A 21,482-nucleotide genomic window follows, 5' to 3' on the forward strand; every position below is an offset into this window, starting at 1 on the left:
AATTTGTGAAATTTACTTGCAAAATTTCACGTTTGATTATCAAACTTGTTATCGGAAAGTATGCAAAGTTACTCGCTAATAATAACTTGTAATTTGTAACGTGTGAAATTTCATTAATAAACTGAGGCCCTGTTATAATTGTAATTCTTCGAGGTCGCGTGAAATAACTCTCGGAAATTTCAACAAAAACTTGAAGATCGCAAAGAAAAGGATTTCATGCATATTTGTGACATTTCGTATTCCGTGAAGATAAGCTTGCGAATTTCCGCTAAGCAGGAATTATTCGGAAATTCGAAGATCCGAAAATTCTCAAGCCAGGAAACACCGGATTCCACGGGATCGCGTTACGAACACGTTCGACTACGTGTTCCTCAGGAAAGCTACTCACAGGCTCCAACAGCTTTTCGCGTAATTTTCGAGTTTGAAACGTGACAAATGATTCACTGCCTTCGTACAGCTGTGAAGATTCCCAGCTTTGATGCTATGCTACCTTTAAACGCAGTACAGAGAAACCGTGTGAATCCTGATTTCATGTATATAACTTCTTTCCAAAATCTTTTCCTATTCCTTTTATTCGCTGCCAAGTAGTTTTCGCTGGTACATCGTGTACAATTGAACGGTTCGAAACCTTTTCGATACAGGCTGGGAAAAATTTGAAAATTGCACTCGATTCGTCGCTTCAAAGCCATTTAAGCCAGCGTGACGTCAGGCTGCGGCCGTATTACCTCGCCTCGAAACGAAATTGCGGAAATAACGCACGGGAAACGCTCGACCTCCAAATATCTTGCTAACCAATCGCGTGGCTATGCTTCTGTTATCACTCTAACATAAAATGAAACTGTGTCGATCGAGGTTCTGACATTCACCGTCGTTCAATCTTTTATATCCTAAGATTGCAACATATTTTTATAGTATATATATATATTTATATGATATTTGAAATTGAATCGAATATTCTATGCTTTTACAAAAGAGAAATTAAATGAAAACGAAATTATATCTGAAAAAAGATTACTAACGTACTATATTTCATAATGTGTGATTTATTGATATTGATTGATATAATAATAATCTCTACTATGTATCGGATACATAGCAAATTCCTTTTGAACAATTTCTGTCGAAGTTATTATAATTTTTTATCACGCTATATGAAATAATATTCGCATATTTTCGTGGTCCGCCGATCAGCAAACCATCCGATTTAAATGCCATTGGAATTATTTGAGGTCTAGTCGATTATCCTGTGTATTCATCCCCGATCATTAAATTGCTGAATTGAAGAACGAAATCCAGAATATTTAGCATAATAACGAAGGCATAAAGTTTATATATAATACGGTAATGCGTATGGTACATATTGGAAAAAATGTAAAATATAATGAATGCAAAAGAGGGAAATTAAATTTGTCAACGCGTATATGTAACAACGCGTACCAACTCATAAATATTGTTATTAATAATTCACTCACACTTCTCAATTTTAGTACTAATGGAGTGTAGTAGTTTGATGTTAATGGAATAAAAGTGTTTTCACTGGAATTAAGATAGATTAAAGCGACTATGGTTTTGACAGTTTAATATTTTGTGAAAGAAAAAGAACTGATACTATGTTTTGTCACATGTCACATAAATTTCTCTTTCTAGCATTCTTTTCTTTTTTAATTAAATTTGCAAATGGTTAATGGACAATTTACTGTCCATGGACAGTTAAACGTAATAAATACGAGTTTATGTAAAAATTGTGTAGACGACAAGTCGGAACAAGATTATTGTTGAAAATTTGTTTAAATATATTCCGCAGTGTTTATCGTTTATTTACTGTCGCCGACACGAATTAATGTTCACTCGTGAAAAATTCAAAGGTATTCGGTTTTCGAGGGCCTGGCATTTTATTCCGCTCGTGTAACAATATATATGGATCCGTTTGGAGGAAAAATAGAGCGCCGAGAACGTCAAAAATATAGGCAATTTTCAAGTTTTCAATTCCCCGCCCCGACCAGTTTCGACACGAGACTTTACCGTGTCCAATTTCATTTGGAAAACTGGAAATTCGACCGGACAATAGCCTCCTTTCTCCGTTGTCGGGCGCTCTAACGAAAACGTGCTTTTATCAAAAACTAGTTAATTTGAGGAAATAACACCTAAAACAAAAAGGAGGAAAAAGATAAAATAATTCTGCAAACGATATCATAAATTTCTCCAAAAAAAATACCCTGTCCAAAAAAATATCTCCCATGTCCAACATCCACTTCCAAAACATTCAATTTTCTCACCTCAAATTATCCCTGGGGCAAAATAAAAAATATACAACGCGATTACACAAGGTAGCGTGTTGAGTTCGTCGAAAAACACAGGAAGGGAAGGAAAATTCGTGAAATCTGCTGTGGTGGAATGGCGACGTCGATAACGGCCGTTCGTGACGAGCATTCGATTGCTCCAAACATATTTCGAGCGAGGAAAAATAGGCAGGAACGCGGTGTATATTCGCCTGCTGATTATCTCCCATGGTGCAGCTGGTTTTTCGGACGAGAAACGAAAATTAATCATATTTATGGCCGGCTCTCTCCCGTTCTCTTCCTCTCTTTCCATAAATAATGCGCGCCTGGAATTCGCGTGGATCAATTTATGCGGCAGCAGCTAACAGCCACGGAGAGAGAAAGAGAGAGAGAGAGAGAGAGAGAGAAACAGGGAGAGAGAGAAGGATCGATTTCGAGTTCTTGTAGTACGCGCAATCGATCTGACCCGACCGATAAGACTCTCTTTTTCACAACGATCCATCATGAGACCGTTGTTTGGCCTGTCTACCAGGTCAACAAATCACGAGTCACTTTCGGATCAGGGTAGGCGCGTGTTCAACCGTGTCCGATTCGTTTCTCTCCCTTTCGTCTTCTTCTTGTCCTCGTTTCGAGTACATTAGCGTGACGAAGGGGTGAAATTCCAGTGCAGTGGAGGGGATGAAGACAGTGACAGATCAGGAATGAGAAGCGATATACTGGTCTGTTGTTGGAAACGTATTGATTGGACCGCGTTAATCCCTCGCTCGATGGAACGATGAGCGCCAGCCAGGGAATTTATGATCGATCGATCGTAAGGTGACAAAAATGATTCATCGATCGCCAGTCAAGTTTACGAGCTTTGTCCTACCGTCATCCATTGTTCCATCAGCCTGTGAAACCGTTTGAATTTCCGCGTAGAATGGATTTTTAAAATTGCCAGAGTATCCAAAGTTTGCTAGATAGATTCGTGTCTGGCTATTGACGGGTTCATTCTACTGCCATCAATCTAACCGCTCTTTCTTCGATTGTTGACTGATATTCGCGTTTCGTAGCGTGGCCGATGTAGTCGTGAAATCAAAAACACGCGGTCGTGGAATGAATTACATGGGAAATATCGAACTACATTACTGTAATTTCCAATGCTCGTTGTTTGCTCCGCTGTTTGCCTCGCTGTTTGCTCGTTATTTGCCCGATATTTGCCCGATATTTCAATATGGGACAATCGAAATTGCAAGTTACGTCTGTGAAACCGGGACTCTGCTCTTAAATTCCTGGCGAATATGCGCCATCGGAAATGATAGGCGGCGCACGACACCGACTCCTCGAGTTTTGCATAAACAGCGAAACAGGCTGCTTCCGGTCATCCATCAAAACCGCGAGTAGACACAGGCAAAGTCAACAAATCACGGACCACTTTGCGCTATTTACATCCAACATTTCGTGTCAAATAAAGTATTGGTAAATATTGATCGAAAATAATCTGCGTTGGAATAAAATAAATACGACTACTTTACCAACCACGAGCACTAGTCGTGGTTAATATGAATTTTCCCAGAATACTGTAGGATGAGATAGAGTTACTTGATTCAAAATGATTAATTTGCCTTATAATTAGACTGTGAAGAATTTTTAAGTCTCGATATTTTCGTTTACCACCGTAACAACTTTAAATCGTCATTCAATTAAAAATAAATCAATTGGAAAGAAAATGAATGAAGACGAATTCAATGAAGGAAGAAAACAGAGTAAGATTCAAATAGGGAAAATTGAATCGAAAGCATGTCGCGAAAACGGTTTCAATCTACACGGAAACGAGCTAAAAAGGACGTAGCCACGATATTCGAATCGGTGAAATATTCATGGACGGACGCAGGTGCAGTACAATAGCGTTAACGAAAAAATTGTTTGAAATGCATGTACAATGACGACTTTATTTCGACATTAATATGATACCGTCAAATCTATGGGAGATCAAACACCAGTGTTTTGTAACCTAAGATAAATGTGTTTTGTCCGTGTGATTGATATTTTGTTAACAAAAATTGCAAGCTTTTATTAATCCCCCCAGCGGCAGATTAAATACTGTTAACTGAACTGTGGAAGTTTATGTACAAACGTACTTTTATACACACAAATAAATGTCAAACATAAATAGAGATCTGTTTCACTTTTTAAAAACGACAGCCGCTCTTTTTTCTCAAAAAAATCTTTCACCTCAACGTGTTATATTATTCTACATATTTTTGCATATTATATGCGTATTATCACGTGGAACTTTTTCACAAATGCATAAAATTTGCAATAAGACCGCGAGCTTTTACCGAACGAGGTAAAAATTAGTCAAAATCAGAGTGCAGCGTTTGATCGATAAAACTCCTCGATTAAATTTCATTTAGCTTTCATATTAATCGGTCGAGAATCGAATATGACTTGTCCATTATGCCATGTTACGGCCGATCTTTGATCAAACAACCGATCGTTCGGTTAAAAATAGACGAAAAAAAGAACCGAAGGAATATATATTGGAAAAAATCGGACAGGGCCCGATCGATTGGAAAATATTGGTGGGAAAGTTGATAGCCGGAAAGTGGCTTTTTCACTTTGACGCCGGCACCGAGAATCGGATTCAGAAATAATACAACGTCGACGTCCGACGAGCGGTAAAACGAAATGATATCCAGCGAACACGGCGTCAAGCGACCCTTAACCTAACGATTGTCTATGAGCAAAACGAATCAACCAGACAAGGTTATTGCTGGCGTGCGACGATCCGTGATTCCCCGTGAAATGATTATGATCATCGATTAGCATAAATTCCTCGCTTTTCTTTCATACTTTGCTTCCGCTCTTTACCATCCAATCCCTAGAAAGGTTATGTCTTCTCTCTAATAGTTGGCGATCGATTTTCAAAACTTTTATAACCATCGCCTGGTCCGCGTTTGCTTCCGGGACACAGAGAAAGATTTTAGCAAGAAGATTTTATCGCTGGTGGAAATGCTGACTATAGGGAATCGTTGATTACCGCTTTCAGCAACATTTCGCGATTTCCCGCACCGTAATCGACCGATGAAATAGAAAAATGCGCAAGATCCGCGGAAACGAGAATTAAATAGCCAGAGTGTTCACTGGAGAAAAAGGAGGAAAAACTTTGGAGACTCGCTAGGAATTCTTTGTCCGTGGCAACAGGAATTGTTCGTTGTAATTAATCGTGGTTGTTTGGAAAGCAAAATGGAAAATTAAGATAATAGTTGGCTTTCTCGCCTGATAGAGAAAATTCACAGGCATTTACGAATCTATGTCGATCCTACAATTAATACATAATAAAATTCGAATGTTTGTAGTAGTTATTATAAAGTACAAAATATTTGTATTTTCAATTGTGAAAGTTAATTTATGTCTCCGATTTGTATAGTGATCCATCCTCTGTAATGTATATACTATTACATAATCTAGATCTTATAATTTTATGACAATTGAAATTCAAGTGTTTATGGCATCATAATATGAACTATTTTTATTTTAAATTACAGAAATTATTTTGCGTCTTTGATTTTTATAAAATGTTTGATTTTGTATTTCCGTAAAACACCTGTTCTTAAAGCCATACAATTTTATAACATACGAAGAGGAATTCAATATTTATAGCAGCATAAAGAAATTATGAAAATTATCCTGTGTCCCTGAGTTATATAGCGAACTACTATAAAGCTTGATTCTCAGTGGGCTAAATATCTCTGCCAGTCTCTTCTCTCGTGTGGTCTCTATTCGTGCTTCTTAGGAACATTATCTAAGACCAATAAATTCCGCCTATCTCTCCGAAACTAGAGGTATCTGAAAACGACCCAAGATCATAATTACCCCTTAAAGATTTCTCCAAAACGTAGCAAATGGCCGCACACGATCGAATCGTTTCACTTGTAAGTTCGCTTAAATTATGAAATACACTAGAGGGACTAGTAAGTCAACGAGGCCGGAGAATTTCGATTAGAGACAGCCCCGTATTCCGGCAGTGTGCGTACTTTGCAACAGCCCTGTAACAATTAATTTTCGGAAGTTGCGCTCGAGTCCCCGATTCCCATTTCGTAGGCCAATTTCTATTCAAACAGGTTGTCTCGCGTCTCTGACGACAACGGCGACGTCGTAGCCCTTTGCCTCCGTTATCTCTGCACCCCGCTTGGTGTAATTAATACCAGCCCATGACAAATCGCCGTTTCCGTAATAACGGCCGACCAATAAATACAGCGGTCACGATTAGAAACCAGCCAGCACGAAAACCGTAGACACTGACTGCTTCTAAAAGCCTGCACGGCTGGCGTGTTCGTGACAATCGATCAAAACGAGGCACATAGAGGAAGGAACACAGAGACATCAACGTGTTTCCTTTGAGGTTAATATCTACGCTATCGCTTATCGGTGATACGTTACGAGGCACACTGTTGTACACCTAAACATTTGGGCAAATATATAAAACATACTTCTCAAATGAAATTCTTTAACTTGATTTTTTCGATCACTTCTAGATTAAAGGATTGCGACGGTCGTAATTTTTACGAATACTTGCATCGTTCTTTTAAATGATTGTGAAATTTCAATTATTATATGCATTAAGATATGTATAATTTTGTGTGCTAGACTAGATTAGCCACGTAGTAGTGACACACGTATGTGAATATGAGTGTGTGGAAGTATGTGTGTGCGCGGCGTCTCGAAAAACAGATGAACGTAACTGTTCCGTTGGCAGTTTGGTATAGAAGATGGTGAGACAAAGGAAGTACTGAGACACGTGCAAATGTATATCGACGAAGATCCTGGAAATCGTTTATTAAATAAATCTAAAACTATTTTAATATGAATTCTAAGTGTAACCTTAGTGTTCCTTTACTGTTATTTCGCCAATTAAGATCCACAATTCTCAACAATATATTACACGGAAAGCATAGAATGATAATTCACGTTTCTTGTTTTTCAATATTTTTTAATTCAATACCATGTCAACTGATCGTATATTCGCAAAATTATCTTTCTATTAAATGTAGTGGAAGATGTTTATATCAGAAATATTGATTTCGACATTCTTGAAAAATTATTTTTTCATTATTTTCAAAGGATAACTTGAAATAAAAATAGTTCGTGTCATACTGCTATGGATACTTCGATTTCGTTCAACTTTATAAAACTGTAGAATCCAAGTGGAGGAGGAAACAGTGAAGAAGAAATTATGAATTAATTCTTTGAAAGTAGCGTAAGTGCAATATCGAAAAACGACGTTCAGTAACGTAAATTCGTTGGAAGAAATTGCCACATTGATCCTTAATTGGTCTGAATATTCCAAATAAAATACGATATAACAATAATCTCTGATATCCTCTGCAAGGACAATTAACCAGCAGGTTATTCTAAAGTTACAGGTCGCTATATTCACGAACAAAAACTTCTCTCCTGGTAGTACGGAACAAGATAAGAAGGCCTGTAGTCTAGGATTTTGAAAAGTGGCAGGAACCTTTACTGCCTCTGGTTAACGAAACGCTAGCCGGGGGGACAGTTTCAGCCTTGGTATTTTTACGTGGCACCTTTACGGTGCAACTTTTCATATCGGTTATAAAACTCACGCTGCTTTTATAAAATACGATCTACGAGGCTAAACATTTTTTTCTTCCTCTCAGTTCTGTTTAGTAAAATAAAAAGAGAAAATATAGAACACTCATAATTTCTCGTCGTTTCTTCGTGCTGTCTTCGGAAACAACAAGGTTCGATGGGTAACTAGCGTTCCATTTGGCAAGAAAATTACTGCGGCTTACCACTTTATCTCCCAAATTTCGCACGCGGCATGGCAGGTACACGGTCTGTCCGACGAATGCGCTGACGTTCGCCGCTGTCGGTTCAAAAACGGGCAAATCCCCTTCGGCTGAGTCATTATTGGCATCGTTTGGACGCCGCTGCGAGCCCTCCTTCGATATTTCACGAAGTTGCACAGGCGCTACAAGCAAAACAATTGGGTTTGTGAAATTATATTTCGTGAAAGGTATATTGTTGTTGTAATAGTCTGAAGTAGAAACTTCGCTAGTGGGTGTGTTAGTCATGGTTTGTTTCTATTGATCTCTATAACAAAAAATACAGCAAGAACCTCGCGGAAACGATCCGACAAGTCCATTTTTATTGATTTCCTCACTTTTGTGTTACTTGGTTAAAAAAAAAAAAAAGTAGATATTTTAACGTGGAATAGTTGAAGAGTGGAATATAACTCGATAAATTCCAAGGCTTTTAAAAATAGATGATAAATGTACAATGTTTTTTTTAGAAACAAATAATAGCAGTTTACTTGTAATGTTAATCTAACATAATTAATATGAATCTTCATAATTAATGTTACTGATATTTTCAAATATCCAGGAGGGCGACAAAACGCATATTTAGGCGTTTTATTAATACGTTCTACAATTCATTTTCATTGTATCAGATTTTTGTAGCCGTATAAAAGAAATACAAAATGATATGAAATTTAATATGCTTGGACCCCGTTGATTAATACGCAAACGCTGTAATAAATACGATAATATGGCAATATTTTTTGCAGCCACTGTAAGCAGCATTTTTAATGGAATCCATTAGTCTCGTAACTCTTACACGGTAGCTCATACATTTTTCCGCCAACGAAGGAATTACCCCAAAAGAAACTTAACTTCTTTGAAATATTTTCTTTCTTCTTAAAAAGAAAGGAAGGCTCGAGAAATTCCAACAGACTCGTAAAATTCTCCTCGATATTCCAGCGGAAGATAAAAGAAAAATCACATGGATCTTGTTTGCTCATTAAACGCCTCGCTTTCCCTGGATTAATCCGCGTTAATCTCGAGGAACGAGATCGGGATATCCGTTTTCTTTCATCTCATGTGAGTCTCTTTCTCGTTTTTCGACTTCTTCCCTTCTGCGTGTACGACTGGACACGTGTTACCCGTAATCTGTTGGAGTTTCCCCGAATGAACTCGTCCGTCGGAATGGTCGCGAGCTCTATTCGAACGGTTGCCTCGTTAGTATACCTAGGAACAGTCTCTCCATCATCATCCATCATCATCAGAACGACATGGAACGATACCTATTCGCGATTGACAGGGATTGATCCGAAAGGAAAGTTGGGAATAAAAGCATGGTTCATCACGACTTTACTAACACAACGTGGCGAGCCACAGAAAAGGAGCAGTTTCCCTTCATCTCCAAATCTTTCGAAATACGAAAGAAACCCATAAAAGACCCATTTTCTTCGAATTCTTGATCATACGTTCGTACCTATAAATCTTCAAAAATTTCAAGGTACGTACGAAAGTGATTCGTAAATGATTGGCAAAAGACTCGACTTTCCTGGAATATTCAACTCTCCTTGATGATCCTTGATGAGTACATCTGTCCTTATTTATTATTTTTGGATGGATGAGAAGACTGCGGAGGGGGAAAACGCGGTAGCTTTTATCATTTGCGCGAAATGAAACGGGGAATTTTAGCTGCTTTTCGTTGTAGACTCGTAATAATGACTCATGTTCGAGATGAACGAATCACAGTAGCTTTCGAAATTCATAAAAAAGAAAAAGAAAATAATGAGAAAGGGAAAAGGATGTAACAGCTGTATTCTCCTGTCCTCGTCTCTTCTACGCTTTCTACTACCCTTTTACAGTCACTGGATCGCGGACACGCTTTTTTCTCGAGGTCGAAAACACAGTCGGATAAATTTAATTGGACCGTAACCGAGCGCGTGTAGCTTGAAACGCGGAAAGAAAAAAGAAGAGAGACGAGAATCGCTATGCTCGAGGTGCAAAAGTGCTATCGAATTATCAAACGAAGCCAACCAGAACGAGCCGCTGACATCGTAACTCGCTGTGCTGACTGTTTCGCATAAACAACGTTCTACCCAAACATAGAGGCTGGGTATCCTCTTTCCATCGTGTGCAACCAACAACTTTCCCCTTCGTCCCTCTCTCGTTTCGTGGTCTCACGTTAACGTGTCACAGGCCGTTCTTCCCCAGAGGGGCGAAGCTCGGTGTACAGATAACGCCCGTATATACAGCAGCACGCTGGCGTCATACAAATGACCAACTTCCCCTCGGCTGGTTTCCCAACGTCGCACGAATTCATCCTATCCCGACCTACTGATAACTGCAGATTAATTGACAAAAAGCAGAGCTCGCGAATACGGATGATGTACACGGGTTGAAAATCGTCGTGCAGCGGAGGGATTTAGTTACACGTCGACCTTTACCTCTTTATTTAGCGTTGCCCCGGGAAATGGGGTTGGGATATCGAGCCGCGTGACGAATTTATAGGCAACCGAGGGGGCTCACTGTTGACAGAGTAGAGTCAAAGGGGAGGATAGAAAAAGCTTAACACTTTCGCGCTGCTAGACGGGAATTTATGTTTTTGCCTAGTAAATGAACGCTGCACTATGAATTAAAAAGGAAATGTTTCCTTTTTATATTTTTGCATAATTTACCACTATGCTTTGAATGTAAGAAAAGAACGCTTTTTTTATATTTTTGCATAATTGGATACTGCACTATGAATTTAAATAAAATGCTTTTTATGTTTCTGTATAATTGAACACTGCAGCAAGAGTTAAAAGTAATGTTTTCTACGTTAGAATTTATAATATATATATTTATATATATATGTATATATGGTAGTTTTTAATAGTAGATACATTGGTAAAAATGATGGTTTGGGGCAATTACTTTTATCACTCTAGTTATAATTGTCTGCGTATAACATATTTTCAGGTACACATTAAACGTTAATAATTCTAGTGTTAACTACTTGTACACATTTTTGTTTTGTGAGCAAGTTTCACGACGAATATATCAGAACTTTTTGCACTATAATTTTTCCTCCGAGAATATAAAGTTGTTTATGCACTCCATCGCCTTTATTGTTGCACTTTATATCCTTGCATTGCATATCTGAACTTTTATGTGCACGTGCATATACGTTTCATATTTCTAGCATAATTTCAAGATATTATTTTATTTCGGCCCTTTATTCCTCTTCTCGTTTGCATACGTACCCATTTATATTAGACCGTATGTTAAATAAATATGAGTGTTTTGAACATTCCCCTACAAAACTGGAAGTATTTAAATAGCTGAAGTTAACGTATAATTTATCTGTCTACCAAACCAACGTATCTAACAAACGTCTTTAAAATATGCATATTTAATCTTACGTTATTATGGTAAAAAATTACCACAATTATAAAGAACAGACATTATCTCTCAGAAATGTCAGAAACAAAAATAACTGCTGAATATTCCCGGTGTCCCACTATAGCATCGCAAAGTTAAGAAAACCATCGAAATGAAGAATAAAGAAATCCGCTACTTCAGATTTTGTTCTTCGCTTTAAGAAAACAGCAAAATCTCTCCAATGGTAGAAACTATAATCGAAATGAGATTAAATATCCGAACACGTGCCTGTAATCCTAATCAATACCCTTAAGAGAATCAGTAGAACGTGCTCGAACGTGTCAGCCGCCTTATCTCAGCCACACCGTCGCGTTACTTCGTCTGACCAAGCACCGTCTGTTTCTATTTTTTCGCCGTTATGGGCACGCTCAGAGGAAACTACCCGCAGATGATTCATTCCTTCGCCACTTTCTTTACCCCTTAAGCTATTCCCCTTCCATCGACGTAGCTTTATAATATTATAAACCGTATACAGGGTCCCGTAAACCGAAAGTGTTTTCTTTCTGTCTCTAGCTGAGCCGCGGGGTATTTTCCTTTGGCCGATCATCGAGACATTTCATTTTTTTCTGCTTTTTTTCTTTTACCTTCCCCCTTGGGTTGTCCCTTTTTAAAGAATTATGCCTCAAGCGCAACGCCACCAACTCTCTCCAACGCACGCCAGTTTCATTTCCATTGGCGCTGAAGATCGACTAGAATAATTGTACAGCGACGCCTCGGGCTCTCTTAGTCGGTAATTAAAGAAAAACAATAGCTATGTTTGGGATGTGACAGACACGTTTCAAAAGATAGGGATAAAATTTCGAAAGATTCGTTAACGAAATTAAAAGTTCGTAGATTAAAACGTCGTGACGAAATTTGAAAATATTTGCCGAAATTTTGGAATTTCGTTGATCAAAATATCGTGATAAAATTGTGCAACACTTATCGAAATGTCAAAGCCCCGTAGATCGAACGATCATCATAAAATATTGAAACATGTCTGTATTATAATTCTCTACTGGAGTTCTCTAGTTGGCTTAGCAATTGCACATTTCATTCTGCACCCATTAAAGCAAAACTAAAGTGGATTTATCCGAGTCTATTACATAGTAAAGTTACTGTGAAACGCCACAGTGGATTAATTGGTTTATCGATCAATTAAGTATTAAGAACGCGATAGGTAGATGGTGCTTAAACGACAAGCTACTTTACTCACTAACTTTTTCATGGAAATTTTAACTTTCGATCCCCTATCGCTAGCCTTATAAAATGACACGAAAGTATATCTAACTCAAACTTAAAGCTTATTTCAAACATTCATTATAGAAAATTCAGCAGGGTATATAGGTTCTAAATAGATTCTTCAAACGTCAAAAACTTTTTACTCCAGCCACATAGTATTACTTCTATTTCTTTTTCTATGTCGTCCTTTTCCTTCTTACGATATTTTACTTATATTAAATACATAAAATTACATAAAAATAAGCGTAGCGTTAAAAATGTAACTATATATCGTTTACAAAAAAAAAAAAAATATGCAACGAATAATTAAGCCCAATTCGTATAGTCTACAACGTGTTGATATCGACGTTGTACCCGATAAAAGTAACCGCGGCAAAAAGTAGTCATTCGTTCTGTTTGCAGTGTAAGGCGACGCGATAAAAGAGAAACGCGCTCTGGTGAATCTCCTTGGGTGTGTTCACGATAAGGAGGCAGAGGCGGCACGTCCCACGAAATACAAATATCGCTTTCGAATGGAGCACCGACGAGGACGCGTATGTACGTCGGCATTAAGGCGAATTACTACGTGCTAAATCTCACGGCGTTACGCTATCTTTCGTAGGCACTCGACTCACCTCCTCGAAATCTCTCTCGCCCTGCTATTACGACCGAAGCTTTTTTCACCGGCAAACGACACTTTTATTTCCCGAAAGTATTATCCCGATTTTTGCCCCTTTTTGCACCCGTCTACGTAACGCGCGATTCCTCTTAGGGAGGAGGAGGACGCGTGTCGTTTGCGTAAAACGATGACGAACGATGTTTAAATCCGCATTCGAAGGAAACGAAGGGGGGATTATGGGAACCATTACGTACGAAAGTAAAGAACGCCTTATCGTAGACGCAATAAAGATTGGAAGTTTTTGAAGAGCCTCTTTCGTTACAAATAATAGCTGAAATGCCATATATTTAATACGATTTTTCTGAGAATCTGCTACTTCTACGTAATGCTTGCAGGTTTTACAATATAAGAGAGAAATCGAAAATTTGATTGCAATGCGACAAACTGTCGTGAATTTCAAAGAAAAGCTTCAAGTGGCAGTATCTTTAATTTAAAAAAATTGTAGCTGAAGTTAAACTCTCCTATTAAATTCCAGCTATTAAATCTAAATGGAAATATCAGATCGTCTTATAAAGCTATAAGTAATACGATTTTCCTGTAAGTTGAGTTCGGAACGATGAAATACTTCCACGATTTTAAAACAAAATTCCCGGCGTAAACTCTGTACTTAATTTCTTTTTCGAGAAGGATGTGCTTGTCCCACTTTTTTACTGAGGTTTTTAATTTTAGAAATGAGAGAAGCTCTCCAGTTCATTTGATATATTCATATTCTTAATTCTGTGATATATTATGTACCGAAAGTAAACCGTGAATATTTATACAATATTTATAATATCAAAAATATGAAAATATCCAGACAATATAGAATTAAATATTTCAAAGAAAATATTCTCTTCCTCTCTCTGTCTTTCCCTTAGCGCAAAATTTACTAAGAGAAACACGTCTATATTTAGGTTCCATTTCTCCAATTGTACCAATAAATGTATACATTCACACAGTTAGCCTATACTTTCTAAGGACATTTTTACATCTTCATCACTGCAATGCCGACACTTTCGCTATTTGCAAGCAGAGAATCCAGCGATGCGATTATTTAAATTCTTCTCGTTTCGTTTAACTCCACCTACGACAATCCACTTTGCTGGACGGCATTGGGTACACGGTTTCTCGCATCATAAATCTCCATTTAGAAGAAATAGTCATCGAGAAGGTAGGATATCGGATAGGCGAAACGTCGAAGCCACGAAGAAAGAGTGGGATGGGAATAACAGTTGGTGACTATAAAACTACAAAGCAAACCAGCCGTTAATCTTACGTCTGTCTCGAATCCTGCGGCGGTCTACCGCTCTTAAACCAGACCAAACCCCATCCCCTCCCCTCAACCGTCTCAACCCCAAACCCTTAGCGTTCCGTCGCTCGAAACAATGAGGACGAAAGTTTACGGTCGCGCTAGGCCACCGAGAGAATCATATATTTTCGCCGCAATGCTCGTAAAGTGCGGTCGCTCTTGCCAGTCGGCACATCGCTGTGCGAGACCAACCCCCCGGTTACGTAGCCGTTGTACATGCGAGTACATCGCCGTGTCAGCGTGTCACTGGCCACTGCCTCCACGTAATTTCCGCGAAAGTGGACATTTCCTTGTCGACCGTATACTTTTTCCACTTTTCTGCGTGCCTTCATGGAACGCTTTGCCACGACGAGCGGACAGAATCAATGGGTTTACCCGTTTCTGACTTTTGCTTTATTGCTCTTTGCTGGGTCGGCCGCTGAAACGTGCTGGAACGCTCGAATGGGACTACGGGTCTGTCTGTTACGCTCGCAGCTAGTGATGAGATGAAGCAGATTGCAAGTTAGTTCGAGTCCGAGCGTAAGACTTGAGACGGAAACAAAGTATGCGTTTAAATATTTGTTGTAGCGTTTCCATAGTAATTAATCGATATAGTTAGACCATTGATATATTAAATCTCGTATGATTTAGTAAAGTTTTTTTACCGCTGCAAAAATTGAATATTATGAAAATCGAGTGTAAACTCTGATAAAAAGACCCGATAAAAGAATTTCGTTGGAAGATAAGGGTACGTGTCAATACTTGTTGTAGCCACTATACATCAAGCAAATTGCAAGTTGAGTGTGAGGTTTGAAACAGAAACAAACTATGCTTTTAAGTTGATTGGAACTTAGGTAAGAAAAGTTCAGTTTCTTTATAAGCAGTTGAACGAATGTATAGATGGTAATTTCTTAAGTATATATAACTGATTCTTAATTAAATAGATTGCAGTCGTTTTAACCAGAACATTAGACTGTGCTACCTTTGTTTTGCTATTTATAACGGTAACAATAACTCTCATTCAGCGTGACACAATTCGCCGAAATTCCGTCTCTCTAAATTCTGACTCTCGTTCTCATAGTCGCCGTAACTCTTCCATAATCCTCGCAATTCTTTCCCTAAGTTCTCACTCGCACATTCTTTATGAAGAAATATGTAGCATGCGATGCTCTGCTTCACTTGTTCAAAAAGTCTCTAGCAGCGAATGTTAATTTTCTACCTAGAAGTTTTTCTTCTCGAGACGAGAATCTATCTTTCCATACAATGATGAGATCGCTATATTAACACTTGGTTTTAAGTGACTTTGATTGCTTAAATGCTTTTGAGATTTGGAACAATAGGTGTGAAGAGAATTGCTCTTTATTAGAGGATAAATGAAATCAGCGAAATAAAACGGAAATGGTTTTGAAAATAAAATCCACTCCGCGTACAGAGGCTTTATCTACGAATATAGCAGAGATTCGAATCTTCTCTCTAATGAGAAAAGAGGTTCGTTCTTGATTTCATTGGCAAAGAGTTGCTCGAGCGAGGCTTGAATCGTTATAGAGTTGCTCCTGAACGAAATTTACTTTGCCGATGCTTCAAGAAATGAAACTTACACTTTCATTCCCAGCTGGGAACGTTACACAGAATGAGTTTCCCAAATGGTCGAGTATAAGTCCAATGTAATTCCAGAGCATTGTATGTTATAAGCATTGTATATCATTCCAGACTTAATATCCAGTTTCCAATGTTGCGATCGTCCATCCACTCTAAATTCATCCATCTTCTAATTACATTCATATCAATTATTAATTACATCTATAGACACCGTTGAGCTATAATTTCACGTGTCGTATAACGAACTCGTTCGATCCATCTTTTCGCAACATAAATTATGCTGCGTTGCAATTCTAATTGTCGCTGCGAGTGAAAGCTTACAACGGTAGTTGTTCCATTGTTTAACAAACTGGGCCACCGCCATCGACGTAGCAATGGAAACCTGAATATCCTATTACAATGTCAAGTAATTCCAAGACAGGACATGTGTCCTATAGTATAATAATAGTTTCTGGTGACAATGGCTACATCTCAATTGTTAAAACATTCACGATTTCGAATAGCAAGACGCAGGTCGAGGGTCGACTGGCTCTAAGTTATCGTAAAGCACGAACAATCCTAGCAATTTGAGAACATTTATGGCGAGCAACGTAATACGACTGGGTGCAATCGTCTTCATCTTCGAAATTTCTATCGTGTTCTCGCATAAACTTGCCGGTCCACGACCTCGCCCCCTTGCTTTATTTGCATATGATGCATTCACACGGCCGTGTCACATGCGTACACGACACTTCCGTGTGTTCATGTGACATGCATACCTGCAGTTAGACAGTTGAAACGACGCACAGGGGTAATGGATGTACTTTGCGATGTAGTTCGCTGTCAGCTACTATTTCGCCGTAATTGTAATATAATAAATGTAACGGCGCTCGAACCAAATTTCGCATAGAGCTTCGAACGAAATTAGAAATCGACATCTGGTTGTTTGGAATTCGCAAAAAGTCATGCAAACGTTTCTTCACGTTGTACATTTAGTGGTAAATATATGGATAGAGGAAGTTCTTGTAATAAGTTTAACATAGTTTAAATCGTAATTATTACGCGAAATAAGAATTGGAAAGTTAATTTTATATTTATAATGGTCCTGAGTATACGAAACGTCGAAAAATAATTTCTTAATCAAGTACTTAGCCTCGCTTTCAAATTACATGTGAACAGGAACTTAGTAAACAGAAACAGGCTGAACTCTATACTAATTATTAGCATTGTATGCAATTTGACATTTCAAAAGTTAGCTTATCAATATAACATCAAAACAACCACATGTTCTATTGCAAAGCCCTATGGGAAACCTATTGAAATTTCTCAAACTTTACATCGCAATAGCTCTGAATATAATAAGGCGTCATCAACGGCACGAAGCACGTTAAAAGCGGCAATTCGTCTCCTTTAAAATGCTTTTTACATCGTCCCGATACGACGCCCTGTTCCCGAGATATCGTCGTGTAAAGAGGAAGGGAATTTTTAATAATTTACTCGCTCTATCCTTGTCGCACACTCGGACCTCTCTCTTTCTCTTTCTCTAGCACGCGCTCACTGACCTACCCCGCACTAGCGATACGTGCGCTGGTCAGTGACAGACGCTGAGTCAGCGTTTTTTTACCATTGCTATTGCGGCGTACGCATTTCCAAGAAAAAATGTAGGTCACGCTGCATTCAGGAATTCGGTATTCCCTGTAACTTAATAAGCAACTTAGAACAGCCATATCTCCGAAACCAGCTGAGATATCGAGATGAAACAAAAAACATAGTAATGAGCATACTCCCCCCTATCCATGGACATGAATTTTAGTGCACATTTGAACGAGTGTTTTAACTCGAAGTGAACATTATATTAACATCGTTCCATTGATTTCGATTAATTATCTCCAAAGGCAGTTGAGATATCGGGATGAAAGAAAAAACATAGTAATGAGCATGCTCTCCCCTATCCATGGACGTGAACATTTCAACGAATGCTTTAACTCGAAGTGAACATTATATTAACATCGTTCCATTGATTTAATTAATTACATTACGAAACTAGTATAATTATACATTCATATGGTATAGTATTATCCCATTGTACAGTAAATTAATTCGCCAACGTTATAACCGGGCATCATTGCGACTACACTGTACGATGAATTACTTAATTGGGAAAAAACTCAATTGTTTATAATTCATTCCGTAATAACACGCCAAGCATATTGAATTAAATACCGCCAGGCTGGAGTACGATTGAAAAATTCAAATTAACGAGAAACCAGTTTATTAAGCCGGACTCATTTGCTTCAACGTAATTACATCGCAACACGGGTTTTTTCACCGTTTCTCGCGATTATTCCAACTTGTAGTTTGGTTGCGAATTGTCGGTCTCGGATTAATCGACCGCGTGCACCTGCGATAATTACAGCTGTGCCTAATTTACGCTCGATCAACGGGCTCGTTCTCAACGGCGTGCTGCACGCCACGCCGTATATTACGTCCATAGTTCGCGGAGGAAATATAGAGACCGCGAGCAACTTCGACGAGGAATTACTAATCGTGGAACAACTCGGCTACGGTTAAAGGGAAAGTGAAATTTCCCGAGACAAGGGGATGGAACACGGTGTAAACAGCGTAGAGCTCTCGTCATGGTTAGGCTGAAGAACTACCACGTGCTCAACACGTGTGTTTGCGCGCGTGCTTGTCGTGCACGCATCGCGGGGTACATCCCATTGCATCGGCTCGGGTTACGGATTATAAACGTCGCGTAATTCGCGCAGAAACAGCGAGCTGAAGTGAAATTTGCCAGTCACGCCACATCATGCCGCGTAAATACGACTCTGCCGTGGGAGTACAGGGGAGAACGTTGGTCTTTTTCACTTGCCAGTGGCAATTCGTACAGTTCCATGCACATTTTTCTCTCGTCCTTTCTGCGTCTGTTCGTGTTACTATTTTCAAGCGAACTACTAGATTCGAAAAAACGAACGGTCTTGTTAAACGTGCGCGGCATATTAACTCCAAATAATGTAAAGTCTCGCGTTCTTTCTCTTTAAACATTTATCGTTTCATTAACGTTGGGGACCGTTTTATTTTGTCACGTGGGCTACTGTTCATATTGTTTCAATTAATTAACTGTTGGCAAGATTAAAGAAGGATCGAGAGAAAAGGGGGTTTGCAAAGGCAAAAAGAGATTAAATTGATGTAGCGTCCGGGAAATGTACGGGAAATGAAGACGTATTAGAAAGACGGAGAGCAGCGGGACAAAGAAAAGGCAGCGTGCCGCTAATAAAACTAGACTAAACGGACTTCTTCAACTTTACAGGGGAGACAAAAGGCTAAAAGGGAGCGAGGAGGAATAGAGACGATGAAAGACGAAGAGAAAGGACAAAAATGTTAGAACTCCCTTACTGGTGACTGGAACAAATACTTTCGTCTGTTTTATTTCTTTGCTGTTCGAGGAACTGTGTCATGCGTCGTCAATGTTTCAGGCAAGTACCTTTAGAATTTCTTCCTCCTCGGAGAACAGTTCGTCTTTTTTCCTCATTTTATCAGTAAGCTAATAAACCTTTAAATGAACTGAATCTACAAAAGGTTGAGAGAACAGATAATCACAATTAATTTTTATTTTCCTCCGTTCGTTTTCTCATTATGGTAAAAACTCTGTCACGCGAAGATACTTGTAGAGAAAAGATTCAAAGGTTCTGTTCGTTATTCGCTTTGCGGGCGAAAAAAGAGAGAAAGAGGAGAAGGACTTCTTTCCGTACTCGAAACAACCGCTGTGTTTCAAGTAATAAAATTAAACGACTCGACTTCGGTATAAATATGTGTGTAACTCGAGACACGAGAATGGTTACCTAGGAATTATGATAACGTTTGTCTTGACGTTGAAAAAAAAGCAAAGGGTGAAAGAATGGTAAGGGTACGAAAATTACGAAGGGGAATAAAAGCGTAAAAGACAGAGGGATGCAGATAAAGGGAGAGGAGGGTTGGAGGCGGACCAAGGGCTAGAAAGGGGCGAAAAAGGTATGGAACAAGGGTGGCGAGAAACTTGAAAAATGCGAGGAGAGGCGAGAAAGCTTTCTGGGTTTCATGGGTGGAAAATAGGTGGCAGGTAGCCGCACTTCTAAAGAGAAGAAATCACTCGACCGGATCCGGTCGTCTATTTTTTGCTTTTCTTTCCCTTCCTTTTTTTTCTATTTACCTAACGATCCGTTGAACGGGCCGTTTCTGTCCGTCAGAATGACGGAACACGATATCTCAACGTCGAAACGGAAGCTGTCCGCTCGCTCGCCGCTGAATTTTCTCGCGCGACGAAATTAATGCACGGCGATCAATCCACCCTGTTGATGTGCACTTCGCGAAACGCTTATCGCGTAACGACTGCTCAAATTAAAACTTAGAGACGCAAGAACCGAGCACAGAGGGAAAAGGTTCTATTGGCGTACGGATAAAACTTCATCGACTTGCAGTTAGGAATGAAATAATATTAAACGTGTAATTAAACAATGTATGTTGCGTGTACGATTGCAAAGAATTGCTGTAATTTCGCTTAAAGAGAATTCTTTCAATTTGAAACTGGAAATGTTAACTCTCCTAGCTAGGAAAAGCTAACTAGGTTTGTTACTTTAGAAGATTCCAATTTTGTAATTCTTAAATTTCAATTTAAGGACCGGAGAATTCGAATTCTTGATATAATAACTCAGCAATGGTCCGTCAATCTGGCCATAAAAAATGACCCACTTTCTACTGGCGGGGTATTAACTTCTCGGAGCGACGTCTACCTCTTTTGAGTACGAATCGCTTTTAAAATCGCCAGCAAGCCGAACCTGTTGGCGAACTTTCGTAATTGGCCGAACTACTTTGGACAACTTAATTTTTCGCTCGGGTCAGGTTGATTCAGCCACTAAAACGCAAATAAAACCACGGATAGCTCGGTCGGTGAAATTCAACTTGCTACGCTTCGACTATATGAAACAGGCAGCGTTTTACATATCCGGGATCATAACTGACAACTTAACTGGCTTCAGAAAATTACGTTGAAACGATTCGAGCCACGATACAGTCACGTCATAAAGATCGAATAATGCCTGAAGAAACTATCGTGAATTACCTCCCCCTCTCTCTTTCTCTCTCGATTTTCTCTTCCTCTTGCCCGCGGACAGGGGGCAATTTTCTCTCCTCTCGCGTTTCCACGGTTTATTGAAAAAGCTGAACAGAAGAGGAGAGCATGAAAGTTCGCAATTTGCACCAAGTGCGAGGCTGTCTCGTTG

At 39.0% G+C, this 21,482-nt stretch overlaps 1 protein-coding gene and 1 long non-coding RNA gene across 7 annotated transcripts in view; one reads left to right on the forward strand and one right to left on the reverse strand.

The window, feature by feature from the left end:
- LOC117216346 overlaps nt 1-20,784 on the forward strand; it is an 81,964-nt gene extending 61,180 nt beyond the window's left edge. For 3 of the 4 annotated variants that reach the window (XR_004489360.1, XR_004489358.1, XR_004489361.1), the window contains one exon: nt 19,535-20,784. This is a non-coding gene — a long non-coding RNA (uncharacterized LOC117216346). Of the gene's footprint in view, nt 1-13,123; nt 14,170-19,534 lie in introns of those variants that run through there. The other variant, XR_004489359.1, reaches the window with a different exon arrangement.
- Nucleotides 1-21,482, reverse strand: part of LOC117216343 — a 109,694-nt gene that overhangs the window by 69,694 nt on the left and 18,518 nt on the right. For all 3 annotated transcript variants that reach the window (XM_033462993.1, XM_033462991.1, XM_033462992.1), the window contains exon 2: nt 8,078-8,256. In XM_033462993.1, coding sequence (XP_033318884.1) covers nt 8,078-8,256 — 179 coding nt within the window. The remainder of the gene's footprint in view (nt 1-8,077; nt 8,257-21,482) is intronic.

Source organism: Bombus bifarius, unplaced genomic scaffold, assembly GCF_011952205.1.
Source record: "Bombus bifarius isolate JDL3187 unplaced genomic scaffold, Bbif_JDL3187 scf7180000010271, whole genome shotgun sequence".
Lineage (NCBI taxonomy): Eukaryota > Metazoa > Arthropoda > Insecta > Hymenoptera > Apidae > Bombus > Bombus bifarius.